Genomic DNA, 13,630 nt, shown 5'->3' with positions numbered 1-13,630 from the left:
AAATGTGTTTTCTTTGTTTCTTGTTTTAAATGTACATTTTATTTTAACAATTTTAAAACAAGATGAACAGAGAACAGTTGTTACACTTTCTACTCAAGTCATACACTCATAATTACTTAATTGAGTTAAGTATAAGTGCAGTTATAAACACATAATGAGACCTTGTTTTGTATTTCTTGCAATAAAAAAAGAAAAAGGCTACTAGGTCATACATATTCATAACTACTATCGTACGGCTCATGTGATTGGCCCTGAACCCGGAAGTCGTATAAACGGGTCATGCTTTGGGCAGCAGTGCCAGAAGTCGTTCCGTCACTCAAATTTGCACTCTGTGGAGTAAGTGGCTATCGAAATATCTATCGATTGTCGCTACTCATATAATGCATTTTGTAATGCGGACAAAAACCAATGATTTGCAAGAGATCTAAAAACGACGTATAAGCTATTGAGTATCACTAACAGATTTCTGGACAGTAATAATGGAAGATGTGACAGGCGCTCAGCTCATTGCTGAGGCACTAAAAGCTCAGGTGAGATATGTGCAATTTATATAAAAGAGTATTACACTGTATAACGGTATTGCTACGGTTTGGTAAATAATATATTCGTCGCTGATCATGTCCTTGGCAGTGACAATGTAGCACTAGGAGTTGTGAAAGTGTGTCAAAGGTCATTGCACTGGTATAGCGAACTATTCATATTTGTGTAGCAAAACATTTAGATGTTTATGTGGATGTTTGTTAACATATGGAATGGCATATGTTAACACCCCTGTTGATGTATGCCAAAGTGTGTGTCAATGCAAAGAACATCTACACTACACTGTAACAATTCATACTGTATCCACATGTATCTCTCTGCAGAATGTAGAGTATATGTTTGGAATAGTTGGTGTTCCAGTCATTGAAGTGGCTATGGCAGCTCAAGCCTCAGGAATCAAGTATGTGGGAATGCGCAATGAACAAGCCGTAAGCCACCTTTTATTTTTAGGAATCTTCCCATGACATTTTTTTATGTGAATTGGTTGTGGGTACACCAGTAATACTGATGTGGTGTGTGTCATCCAACAGGCTTGCTATGCTGCGTCTGCTGTTGGTTACCTCACTGGACGGTAGGAGGATTGTCATTATAAGAGAGCTCTAGAGATACTGTCTCTCCTCTCTGAAATCCCTGACCTATCTCCATACATTGTTAATGTGGGAAGCAACCCATCTGCCTAGGGAGACTACTCTCTCCATACAATACTAAACCATGGGATATTAACTAGCCATACACAGACTTGTGTGTGAGGGTCAGTTTCATAGCTGTTTTACATTGCTAATTCTGTCTGTCTCAGTTTGTTTTCCTGTCTTACTGCCTGTTCCTCTCTGTCTGCTTATCTTCCTGTCTTACTGCCTGTTCCTCTCTGTCTGCTTATCTTCCTGTTTGTCTGCCTGTTCCTCTCTGTCTGCTTATCTTCCTGTTTGTCTGCCTGTTCCTCTCTGTCTGCTTATCTTCCTGTTTGTCTGCCTGTCTGTCTGTTCCTCTCTGTCTGCTTATCTTCCTGTTTGTCTGCCTGTCTGCCTGTTCCTCTCTGTCTGCTTATCTTCCTGTTTGTCTGCCTGTCTGCCTGTTCCTCTCTGTCTGCTTATCTTCCTGTTTGTCTGCCTGTCTGCCTGTTCATCTCTGTCTGCTTATCTTCCTGTTTGTCTGCCTGTCTGTCTGTTCCTCTCCAGTCCAGGGGCGTGTCTGGTTGTGTCTGGACCGGGACTCATCCATGCTCTTGGTGGAATGGCCAACGCTAACATGAACTGCTGGTATGTTAGAACTCTACAAACAGAAGGCCCTTCTACTCATGTTCAGTGGTCCTTCCTTTCAAAAGAAGGGATGCTATCCCTACACTGCAAAAAATGATCTGAGGACTCCAAACTATCTCCGCTTGTCAGTTGATGTCATTGTGTGATACCACTCTCTCTGTAGGCCTGTGATTGTTATTGGAGGCTCCTCCGATCAAAACCAGGAGACCACTGGGGCGTTTCAAGAGTTTCCACAGGTACTAATTCAACCATGAGGTTTCTGACTATTGAACATTAGGGGGTGGTTTCCCGGACACAGATTAAGCTTAGTCATGGCCTAAAAAGCAAACTCAATAGAGAATCTCTGTCCAGGAAACTGGTCCTAGTAGTTTAATTGCTGAAAGAAGACATAATTTGTTATTTGTGGTCCTCTTTCTCCGTCAGGTGGAGGCGTGCAGACTGTACAGTAAGTTCTCAGCTAGGCCCAGCAGTCTGGATATGATCTCCTCAGTGGTAGAGAAGGTATACAGTCTCCTCTGACTCCCTATGTTTAGTCCTCTTCATATCATTTGGTATCACCTGCAATTGTTTTCTGAACTCTAATTTTCCAGCTTAGCAAGGTAACTTAAGTTCTTCAGAAGAACACCGCCTTAATTGATAGTGAATGGAAGGGTATTTGGTCTGTCTTAGGCAGTACGCACTAGCATGTATGGACGTCCCGGTGCTGTATACGTAGACATATCTGGGGACATGGTCAATGCTAAAGTGGACAGGAGCAGAGTCAGGTTGGTGGCTATCACTGTCTCTCATCCATTTAAAATGTATACTAATGTGTTACTGTTGAATATGTATACCTCTGACTTCACATCACCATTTAGATTTTATTTTGTTCTACCTTTTAACGTCTGAAGTGAACAAGAAATTACCAGATTTTGTTAAATTAGTTAGAAAATATAGCACTATATCAAAGTATTCTCATCAGAGAATAGCAATAAGCCTAGATAGACCTTCATGATTTATTTACCTATGCAATGAAGTTGATAGGTAACATGTTTAATGTTTGACCAATTCTTTCCTATTTCCTTTGTCAGAGAGGTGCCCTGTTGTCCACCTCCTCCAGTGAGTATGGCTGACCATATGGCGATCACAGAAGCACTGGCTGTTCTAAAAGGAGCCAAACGGCCTTTACTTATCATTGGGAAAGGTAGGTCAAACAGCCTTTACTCATCATTGGGAAAGGTAGGCCAAACAGCCTTTACTCATCATTGGGAAAGGTAGGCCAAACAGCCTTTACTTATCATTGGGAAAGGTAGGCCAAACAGCCTTTACTTATCATTGGGAAAGTTAGGCAATGCTTTTTAATAGCCAAACCCAGAACTGACATCTTGTGGAATTGCGTCAGGTACTTGATTCAGTTCTGTGGGGAGATATTAAGAGAAAGATACAAAGATACAAACATGACTCTTCACCCCCCCCCCCTAAACAGAAACTTTCTGCAAGTTTCAGGCAAGTTTATGGGCCAAATGTCCCCATCCCCTTCTGACATTGAAAAGATGCGAGCACCTGTGAAATCGTGATTTGTCCAAATGATCAGTAGTGAAATATCAGCGTACCAGAACAGAGTTCCTCGTTAGTGGAAGGTAGCCTAGTGGTTAGAGCGTTGGACCACTAACCGAAAGGTTGCTGGATCAAATCTCCCGAGCTGACAAGATAAAAATCTGTCGTTCTGTCCCTGAGCAAGGCACTGTTCCCCGGGTGCCGAAGACGTGGATGTGGATTAAGGCAGCCCCCGCACATTTCTGATTCAGAGGGTTACATACGGAAGACACATTTCAGTTGAAGGCATTCAATTGTACAACTGACTAGGTCTCCCCTTTCCCCAGTTCTACCTGTCAGAGAGGCATGTTTGTTCTACATGTTATATTTTTATCTGAACGTTGCACAACGTTGTGTTCAGCTGAATGCATCCCAGCTGGGAAGGTCAGTCTGTTGATATCAGTGTGGCGGTGCCCTCTGTCTGTTTCCCTCTGCAGGTGCAGCCCATGGAAGAGCAGAGGGGGCTCTGAGGGAGCTGGTGGAGGGGTGTGGCCTGCCCTTCCTACCCACCCCCATGGGTAAAGGGGTGCTGCCTGACGACCACCCCAACTGTGTTGCTGCTGCCCGCTCCAGGTCAGCCACTCCTTCTCTCAGCTGGCATCATATTCATGTACAGACCTTTGACTGTATAAGTAGGACCAGGATGAACAGACCAGGAGAACTCTGGGCCTTCCTGAAATCCCCATCTATAACTAGTCTCTTTTCATCACATTTTGTTTAATCTGATTGTGTTCTTTTCCCTGCTCTCTTCCTCTCTTCCTAACCCTCTTCATCCCCTCTTTCTATCCTCCTCCTCTTTTCTTAACCCTCCTCCTTCTCGCTTTCTATCCACCTCTCTTCCTATCCTCCTCCACCTCTCTTCCTATCCTCCTCCTCCTCTCTTCCTATCCTCCTCCACCTCTCTTCCTATCCTCCTCCACCTCTCTTCCTATCCTCCTCCACCTCTCTTCCTATCCTCCTCCTCCTCTCTTCCTATCCTCCTCCTCCTCTCTTCCTATCCTCCTCCTCCTCTCTTCCTATCCTCCTCCTCCTCTCTTCCTATCCTCCTCCTCTCTTCCTAACCCTCCTCCTCCTATACTCCTCCTCTCTTCCCATCCTCCTGGTTCTATGGTCTTGGTGTGGACTGCAGAGCTCTGCTCCAGTCTGATGTTGTGGTCCTACTTGGTGCCAGGCTCAACTGGATCCTGCACTTTGGCCTTCCCCCCAGGTTTGACCCCCATGTAAAGGTCATCCAGGTAGGTCAAAGTTCACCAGTAGGGTTGCTTTTTAAATGTTATTTTCAGGATTCCAGATTGTCTGCTTATTACGTCAGATTTTCTGATTTCTGGAATCTTCCAACAGGGATTTCTGAGAATTTTGGGAAAGTTGCCATAATTTTGCAACCCTAGTCACAGGTCATGTCGTAGTGTACTGCAGTTCATTGTAATCAGGTATAAATGTCTTTGAGTCAGTCTATTGGATTTAGTCTATTACCTATATAGCTTCTCTATAAGTCTCTTGTGGTCTCTCTAAATAATGTCATGGCTGTCATAGTGCTGTACAGTACATCTGTAAGGTGGTGTGGTAAATGGCCAATATACCACGGCTAAGGGCTGTTCTTATGTACGATGCAACGCAGAGTGCCTGGATACAGGCCTTATCCCGTGATATATTGGCCATATACCTTAAACCCCAGAGGTCCCTTATTGCTATTATAAATTGGTTACCACCACATTCTAACAGTGAAAATATTTTTGGGGTCATACCCATGTTAAACGGTCTTTTATACGCCGGGTGGTTTGAGCCCTGAATGCTGATTGGCTAACAGCCGTGGTTTATCAGACTGTTTACCATGGGTATGACAAAACATATATTTTTACTACTCTAATTATGTTGTTAACCAGATTATAATAGCAATAAGGCACCTCAGGGGTTTGTGGTTATGGCCAATATACCATGGCTAAGGCCTGTATGGTATATTGGCCGTATACCACACCCCCTTGGGCCATATTGCTTAAATATACAGTACCTCGGCTTTAACCCAATCAGCATTCAGTACTCAAATCACTCGGTTTATAAAAGGGAACGCTATATACATACACACACACACACATGCATACATACAGTGGCAAGAAAAAGTATGTGAACCCTTTGGAAAAACCTGGATCTCTGCATAAATTGGTCAAACTTTGATCTGATCTTCATCTAGGTCACAACAACAGACAAACACAGTCTGCTTAAACTTATAACACACAAACAATGATACATTTTCATGTCTTTATTGAACACACTTTCAGTTAAAGCTTGGTCGCACATGGGTCTTCCAAATGGACAATGACCCCAAGTATACTTCCAAAGTTGAGGCAAAATGGCTTAAGGACGACAAAGTCAAGGTATTGGAGTGGCCATCACAAAGCCCTGACCTCAATCCTATAGAAAATTTGTGGGCAGAACTGAAAAAGTGTGTGCGAGCAAGGAGGCCTACAAACCTGACTCGGTTACACCAGCTCTGTCAGGCGGAATGGGCCAAAATTCACCCAACTTATTGTGGGAAGCTTGTGGATGCAATGTTTGACCCAAGTTAAACAATTTAAAGGCAATGCTACCAAATACTAATTGAGTGTATGTAAACTTCTGACCCACTGGGAATGTGATGAAAGAAATAAAAGCTGAAATAAATAATTCTCTCTACTATTATTCTGCCATTTCACATTCTTAAAATAAAGTGGTGATCCTAACTGACCTTAGACAGGGATTTTTACTAGTATTTAATGTCAGGAATTGTGAAAAACTCGGCAATAAAAATAAACGTCCCTTTTTCAGGACCCTGTCTTTCAAAGATAATTCTTAAATATCCAAATAACTTCATAGATCTTCATTGTAAAGGGTTTAAACACTGTTTCCCATGCTTGTTTAATGAACAATAAGACACTAACAGCTTACAGACAGTAGGCAATTAAGGTCACAGTTATGAAAACTTAGGACACTAAAGAGGCCTTTCTACTAACTGAAAAACACCAAAAGAACGATGCCTAGGGTCCCTGCTCATCTGCGTGAACGTGCCTTAGGCATGCTTCAAGGAGGCATGAGGACGACAGATGTGGCTAGGGCAATAAATTGCAATGTCAGTACTGTGAAGACGCCTAAGACAACGCTACAGGGAGACAGGATGGACAGCTGATCGTCCGCGCAGTGGCAGACCAAGTGTAACAACACCTGCACAGGATCGGTACATCCGAACATCACACCTGCGGGACAGGTACAGGATGGCAACAACAACTGCCCGAGTTACACCAGGAACGCACCAATCCCTCCATCAATGCTCAGACTGTCCGCAATAGGCTGAGAGAAGCTGGACTAAGGGCTTGTAGGCCTGTTATAAGGCAAGTCCTCACCAGACATCACCGGCAACAACGTCGCCTATGGGCACAAACCCACCATCGCTGGACCAGACAGGACTCGCAAAAAGTGCTCTTCACTGACGAGTCGCGATTTTGTCTCACCAGGGGTGATGGTCGGATTCGCGTTTATCGTTGAAGGAATGAGCGTTACACCGAGGCCTATACCCTGGAGTGGGATCGATTTGGAGGTGAAGGGTCCGTCATGGTCTGTGGCGGTGTGTCACAGCATCATCGGACTGAGCTTGTTGTCATTGCAGGCAATCTCAACTCTGTGCGTTACAGGGAAGACATCCTCCTCCCTCATGTGGTACCCTTCCTGCAGGCTCATCCTGACCTGACCCTCCATCATGACAATGCCACCAGCCATACTGCTCATTCGATGCGTGATTTCCTGCAAGACAGGAATGTCAGTGTTCTGCCATGGCCAGCGAAGAGCCCAGATCTCAATCCCATTGAGCACGTCTGGGACCTATTGGATTGGAGGGTGAAGGCTAGGGCCATTACCCCCAAAAATCTCAGGGAACTTGCAGGTGCCTTGGTGGAAGAATGGGGTAAAATCTCACAGCAAGAAATTGCAAATCTGGTGCAGTCCATGAGGAGGAGATGCACTGCAGTACTTAATGCAGCTGGTGGCCACACCAGATACTGACTGTTACTTTTGATTTTGACCCCCCCATTGTTCAGGGACACATTATTCAATTTCTGTTAGTCACATGTCTGTGGAACTTGTTCAGTTTATGTCTCAGTTGTTGAATCTTGTTATGTTCATACAAATATTTACACATGTTAAGTTTGCTGAAAATTAAAGGCAGTTGACAGTGAGAGGACATTTCTTTTTTTGCTGAGAATATTTTTGTGTGTGTGTATATATTTATATATATATATGTATATATATATATATGTATATATTTATATATATATATTTATATATATATATATATATATGTATATATTTATATATATATATATATATATATTTACATATATATATATATTTTTACATTTATATATTTATATATATATATATATATATTTACATTTATATATATATATATATATTTATTTATATATATATAAATATATACACACACACAAAAATATTCTTTATTTATTATTTATTTTATATATAATATAATATATACTTGACAACGTTCTTTTTTTTTTTTTTTTTTTCAATTTCATTTAACACAACCGATAAGTAAGTGTACCAGTTCGTTTTTATTTAGTTTTCTTTCCTATTTATATATATATATATTATATATTTATATGTGTGTGTGTGTTAGCCTTATCATTATGTGGTGGAACCTGGTTATTTCTGTTGTGTTTGGCCGGTCTTCCAGCTGCTGTTACATGTGTCGTGCACGGTGCTCTTCCTGTCATGTGTTGCGCACGGTGCTCTTCCTGTCATGTGTCGCGTACGGTGCTCTTCCTGTCATGTGTCGCGCACGGTGCTCTTCCTGTCATGTGTCGTTGCTGGTATGTTGTAGTAACGTTCCACATACTTTATTTATGTCAAGGTTGATCTATGTGCAGAGGAGATGGGGAACAACATGCAACCTGCTGCGGCTCTCCTAGGGGACGTCAATGCTATTGTCAAGCAGGTAACACAACTCAGTCCTGGGGGATATCAATGCTATTGTCAAGCAGGTAACACAACTCAGTCCTGGGGGATGTCAATGCTACTGTCAAGCAGGTAACACAACTCAGTCCTGGGGGATATCAATGCTATTGTCAAGCAGGTAACACAACTCAGTCCTGGGGGATATCAATGCTATTGTCAAGCAGGTAACACAACTCAGTCCTGGGGGATATCAATGCTATTGTCAAGCAGGTAACACAACTCAGTCCTGGGGGATATCAATGCTATTGTCAAGCAGGTAACACAACTCAGTCCTGGGGGATATCAATGCTATTGTCAAGCAGGTAACACATCACAGGCATCTAATATGTGCCCCATATCTGTATGTTACTGTATTGCTGGGTCCTGGTGGTCTGTAGTGTCTTGTCAAGTCACATTTTATTTACAGTGCATTTAACAAGTCTCAATACACATTTTTTTAAAGAAACAAGCATTGATTATCCTGTCTGTAACAACTATTTGATTTTCAGCAAAGTATAAATAGAATTAAATTGGTAAAGATGTAGGATCTTATTTGAACCAGTTTGCTACAGCAGGAAAATAATCCTGCAGCAACAGGAATGTGAATTATTATGTGGATTATAATAATTTGACATTTTCTGTAGGGGTTGATACATTTCTCATAGGGGAAAATCAAGTCTGAAATGTATAAGAGTAAACACTTCAGAAGCCTTTTTAAACCTCAAATATACAACACATTTTACATGTCCTGCATTGCAGGAAAGTTCTCCTGCTACAGGGTGCTCAAATTAAGATCGTACATCTGTACTTGATTCAGTTTGCTTAGTTTCTACTCCTCATCTTAACTTTCAGATCCTAGAGTATGTTCGTAAAGATGGCTGGAAGTATCCAGCTGATACAGAATGGTGGACCACATTGAAAGAGAAGATGGCTGCTAACGCAACAATGACAAAGGTGTGTTGGTGTGTGCGTCCATGACCTGTGACCTAAGCAAGCTAGCCTATCTACCACCCCTGATTTGATTGTGTTTCTCTCCAGGCATTAGCTCTTCAGTCAACAACACCCATGAACTACTACCAAGTGTTCCACCACATCTCCCAGCTGCTGCCCCACGACTGTGTCATCGTGAGTGAGGGGGCCAACACCATGGACATTGGGCGTACCATGTTGAACAACTACCTTCCTCGACACAGGCAAGGCATGCTGCCTCACACAAGTCTTTCCCTGTAGGCAAGTAGGAATTAGTTGTTGTTGTCCAGGAACCTGACAGGTTGACTGGATGACTTCTCAATGTAGTGCTGCCTGACAGGTTGACTGGATGACTTCTCAATGTAGTGCTGCCTGGCAGGCTGACTAGATGACTCCTCAATATAGTGCTGCCTGACAGGTTGACCTCTCAATATAGTGCTGCCTGGCAGGCTGACTAGATGACTTCTCAATGTAGTGCTGCCTGACAGGTTGACTGGATGATTATTCAATGTTGTGCTGCCTGACAGGTTGACTGGATGATTATTCATTGTAGTGCTGCCTGACAGGTTGACTGGATGATTATTCAATGTTGTGCTGCCTGACAGGTTGACTGGATGATTATTCAATGTAGTGCTGCCTGACAGGATGACTTCTCAATATAGTGCTGCCTGACAGGTTGACTTCTCAATGTAGTGCTGCCTGACAGGTTGACTAGATGGACTCTCTTAGTATCTTACCCCCCCAGATATTGTTCCTTGCTTCCTACTTAACACACACGCAAACAAAGATACCTTTTTTTACACACTCTGAGCTCTTATTAACACAGCCGTGTGTGTGTGTGTGTGTGTGTGTGTGCAGGTTGGATGCTGGCACCTTTGGGACGATGGGGGTGGGTCTGGGCTTTGCCATCGCGGCTGCAACAGTGCAGAGGAACCAGAACACAGGCCAGAGAGTGGTGTGTGTGGAGGGCGACAGTGCCTTTGGATTCTCTGGGATGGAGGTAGAGACCATGTGCAGGTTGGTACAGTCAAGGTCTCTCTCACATAGCAAAATGTGGTTGTAGTAATCAATGGTCTGGTGCATAGGATAATTAAAGTGTCAACACCCTAACCTAGTCATTGATGCTTTCCCTCGTTATTGATGCTTTCCCCTCTGACCAGGTATAAACTCCCGGTGGTCATCATCGTGGTCAACAACAACGGGATCTACAGCGGCGTGGATGCAGAGACGTGGGAAATGATGGGGAAGATGGGAGATCTCACCACTGTGTGAGTACAGAGGGGTTTGGGTTTAAAGGTCAATTTGGGACTGGGCCTACTCTGACTGGTCAGGATTACCAAGGTCAGGATTACCTCTAGTGATGGTATGTTGGTCATCTTGTCCTCGGTTCTCCCCCCTCGGTTCTCCCCTCTCCTCTCCAGAGCCCCCCCTGTGACCCTGCTGCCTGAAGCCCGCTATGATGAGGTCATGAACGCCTTCGGAGGACGAGGGTTCCTGGTGCGGACAGAGGAGGAGCTGCGTAGTGCCTTACAGCTCAGCCTCAGTGACTGGGAGAGACCTAGTCTCCTCAACGTCCTCATAGACCCCTCCTCAGACAGGAAGCAACAGGTAACTACAGGACAAATCTGACATGACACCCCGTTCCCTGGTCTATACCAGGCAAATTCAAATCTGGACGTCAAAGCCAGTTCGACTGACTGTCCATGGTCTGTCTCTGTCTCTTAGGAGTTTCCATGGCTAACTCGTTCCAACCTGTAGGCCAGTGAGGAAGACCTGCTTCCTTCTGCCACCTGATGGACAAATTGGGTACATCCCAAATGGCAACCTCTTCTCTATAAGTTTCATTATCTATGGGCCCTGGTTAAAAGTAGTGCACTAAATAGGGAATATGGTGCCATTTGGGATGCAGCCCTTGTCAGTGAAGTTTCTCTCTATAACGTGGTGTTTGGAGACTGACAGCTCCTCTCTCGACCATGAGAAGGCTGCATGTGTTTTTGTATCTAAAAAATAATCATGTTTCTATGAAATGTTTTAATCAAGTCACATTTACTACACGGTAGTATTACATTTTCGATTTTGGAAATTTATACCATGATTAAGATGAGAAAATGTGAGAAAATGTCAGGTATAATATTTGTCTTTGGCTTGTTTACTATATTTGTACAAGTGTCCTTGAAAATAAACTTTGTTGCAGACAAACTGAAAGATATTAGTAGTTATTTTAGAAAATTCTAAGTGAATTCAATGTCTTTCAGAGCAGTAGACTAGAGGACTCTTTGCCACTTCCTTTTGAAGTAAAGGAAATTATTCTGTGTCCTGTTCATCTCTCCAGTCCCTCAGTCAGTGTGCCTTGTCCCCAACAGTACCCAGGTAACTGCTGATATTACAAAGTCCTCCAGCTGAAAATAAGCTCATGTGTAGCATGTGGTCAACGCAACTCCTTCCTCAAACTAACCTCTTACCCCTCTTCAGGGTTCCTCTGCCAAGGAAACATCATGGCTGACATTGGTTAATGAGAAATGTGTGCAATGTCAGTCTGTGTGACATTGGGTTGGAATCAGTGGAGGCTCCTCGGGAGGAAGGGGAGGACCATCCTCCTCAGTGAATTTCATAAACATAAAAACAGTGAAGTGAACCTTTTTAGATAAAACTAAATATATTAATGTCGCCAAATAATCTATTAAAATACAGTGTTGCAATGAAGGTCGACAGTAGCAATAACAGCACTCTGTAGGGTAGCACTATGGTGTCGCTGGAGGACAGCTAGCTTCCTCCTCTGGGTACATTGACTTCAATATAAAACCTAGGAGGGTCGTGGTTCTCACCCCCTTCCAAAAATGTACACATATTCCAGAGGACTTCCTTCAACCTATCGGAGCTCTTGCAGCATTAACTGACATGTTGTTGACCCAATCAAAGGATCAGATAATTAATCTAGTACTGAAAGCATAAGCTACAGCTAGCTAGCACTGCAGTGCATAGCACGTGGTGAGTAGTTGACCCAAAGAGAAAGACAATAATTGAAGCTAAACAAACAAATTTATTTTAAAAATTAAGCGAGAGAGAGCTAGCTATATATTTTTTTCCCACTTTCACTTACTTCGCTAGCTAGTTTAGCCTACTCAAACACCTGGCTCAAACAGAGAGGGATGCTATGTTACCTAGCTAGCTGGCTAAGGCTATCCAACACTGGAACTCTTCCAAGTCACGGTAAGCTTTTGGTTTTATGAATTTATTGCCACTGGGGCCGCCAGTGTAACTGCTTGCTGACTATACACTGTAGTGCAATATTGTAGCGGGTTTACTAACTTGTTAGTTCTAGTAGCCATGTTGACTTGATGTGAGCTAATATGGTGACAACGATGTAGGCTGTGTGTAGCGGTTATGATATGAAGGTTTGGCTTGGAAGGTTTTTTTTTTGCCTGACAGCTGATGTGTTGTGCACTGAAGTCCACAAGTGAAGGGAAAGGTGAGAGGAGGAGAGCATGTAGATGCAAGAAGGAATTAACCAATGATCAAAGTCACACTGTGTGTGTGGCTGCTATGGAAGTGAACTGTTTGTGTGAGTGGGTGTATTCATTCCACCTACTCTGTTAAAAAAAACATTTCTTAAACAGAAGCAAACAGAACAAAAAGGGTATAAACATACCTGAATTCCTCCAATAGAAACTCTTGTTTGCAACTGTTGGGCTAACGATTACACCCTAGATCAGCTCGATGCAGGCAAGAGTGTGCAAGGTGGTATTGAATGTGTCACTGTCTGTCACCTTGATTACTGAAATTTCTCTCGACCTGTGCACCTACATTGTAAACTTTCACTCATAGGCTAGGTTGTAGCATCCTCATGATGGCTATAGGGTAAATGTGAGTATCCTAAACCTATCAATGTTACATTGAGATAGGTGAACGTAATATGAATGACAGTCATCCAATATGCTGTAATAGAAGAAAAAATCATCCCTCATCTTAAACAGTACCGACCTCCACTGGTTGGAATAAGGCCTGTGTGTGTGTGTGCGCGTGCGTGCATGCATGTATTTTCAATGTGTGGCTGTGTCCCTGCCTGGCCAGCAGCACCCTGCATGCCTGTCATTCCTCTCAATAGGTCAGGGATTTCCACTGGGACTGGGAGGACAGCTGGGTCCCTGCCTGCTTCCTGCCCTGAGGCCTCCCCAGCCCAGCGTCACCCCCCACGCCCTCCTCCCCTTACAACCGTAACTAAACTCCACCCCAACCTGCACTCAAATAACACGTTTTCTCTTTTGTGAGGGAAACATGATGTATTCACCTTATTTGTTGGATATGTAACA

At 43.3% G+C, this 13,630-nt stretch overlaps 1 protein-coding gene across 1 annotated transcript; it reads left to right on the top strand.

Moving 5' to 3' along the window:
- The first annotated feature begins 267 nt into the window (after positions 1-267).
- LOC139387186 (2-hydroxyacyl-CoA lyase 1-like) lies at positions 268-11,525 on the top strand. The gene is made up of 17 exons (XM_071133255.1): positions 268-530; positions 864-968; positions 1,071-1,111; positions 1,716-1,796; positions 1,960-2,032; positions 2,220-2,297; positions 2,466-2,560; positions 2,867-2,979; positions 3,809-3,944; positions 4,501-4,606; positions 8,269-8,352; positions 9,204-9,305; positions 9,390-9,544; positions 10,179-10,337; positions 10,481-10,588; positions 10,742-10,928; positions 11,046-11,525. Exons 1-17 carry the CDS (start codon positions 480-482, stop codon positions 11,076-11,078), a joined length of 1,707 nt encoding a protein of 568 aa, XP_070989356.1. The 5' UTR covers positions 268-479; the 3' UTR covers positions 11,079-11,525.
- The last annotated feature ends 2,105 nt before the right edge of the window (positions 11,526-13,630 follow it).

The sequence above is a fragment of the Oncorhynchus clarkii genome, chromosome 3 (genome assembly GCF_045791955.1).
Source record: "Oncorhynchus clarkii lewisi isolate Uvic-CL-2024 chromosome 3, UVic_Ocla_1.0, whole genome shotgun sequence".
In the NCBI taxonomy this organism is placed as follows: domain Eukaryota; kingdom Metazoa; phylum Chordata; class Actinopteri; order Salmoniformes; family Salmonidae; genus Oncorhynchus; species Oncorhynchus clarkii.
Note: the sequence above shows the minus strand (reverse complement) of the source record. Positions and strands in the feature narration are given on the sequence as shown.

Coding starts and splice junctions, on each gene's coding strand:
- LOC139387186 (XM_071133255.1), top strand. CDS start 480: ATGGAAGATGTGACAGGCGCTCAGCTCATTGCTGAGGCACTAAAAGCT. Junction 531..863: donor CTGAGGCACTAAAAGCTCAG/GTGAGATATGTG, acceptor ATCTCTCTGCAG/AATGTAGAGTATATGTTTGG. Junction 9,545..10,178: donor AACTACCTTCCTCGACACAG/GCAAGGCATGCT, acceptor GTGTGTGTGCAG/GTTGGATGCTGGCACCTTTG.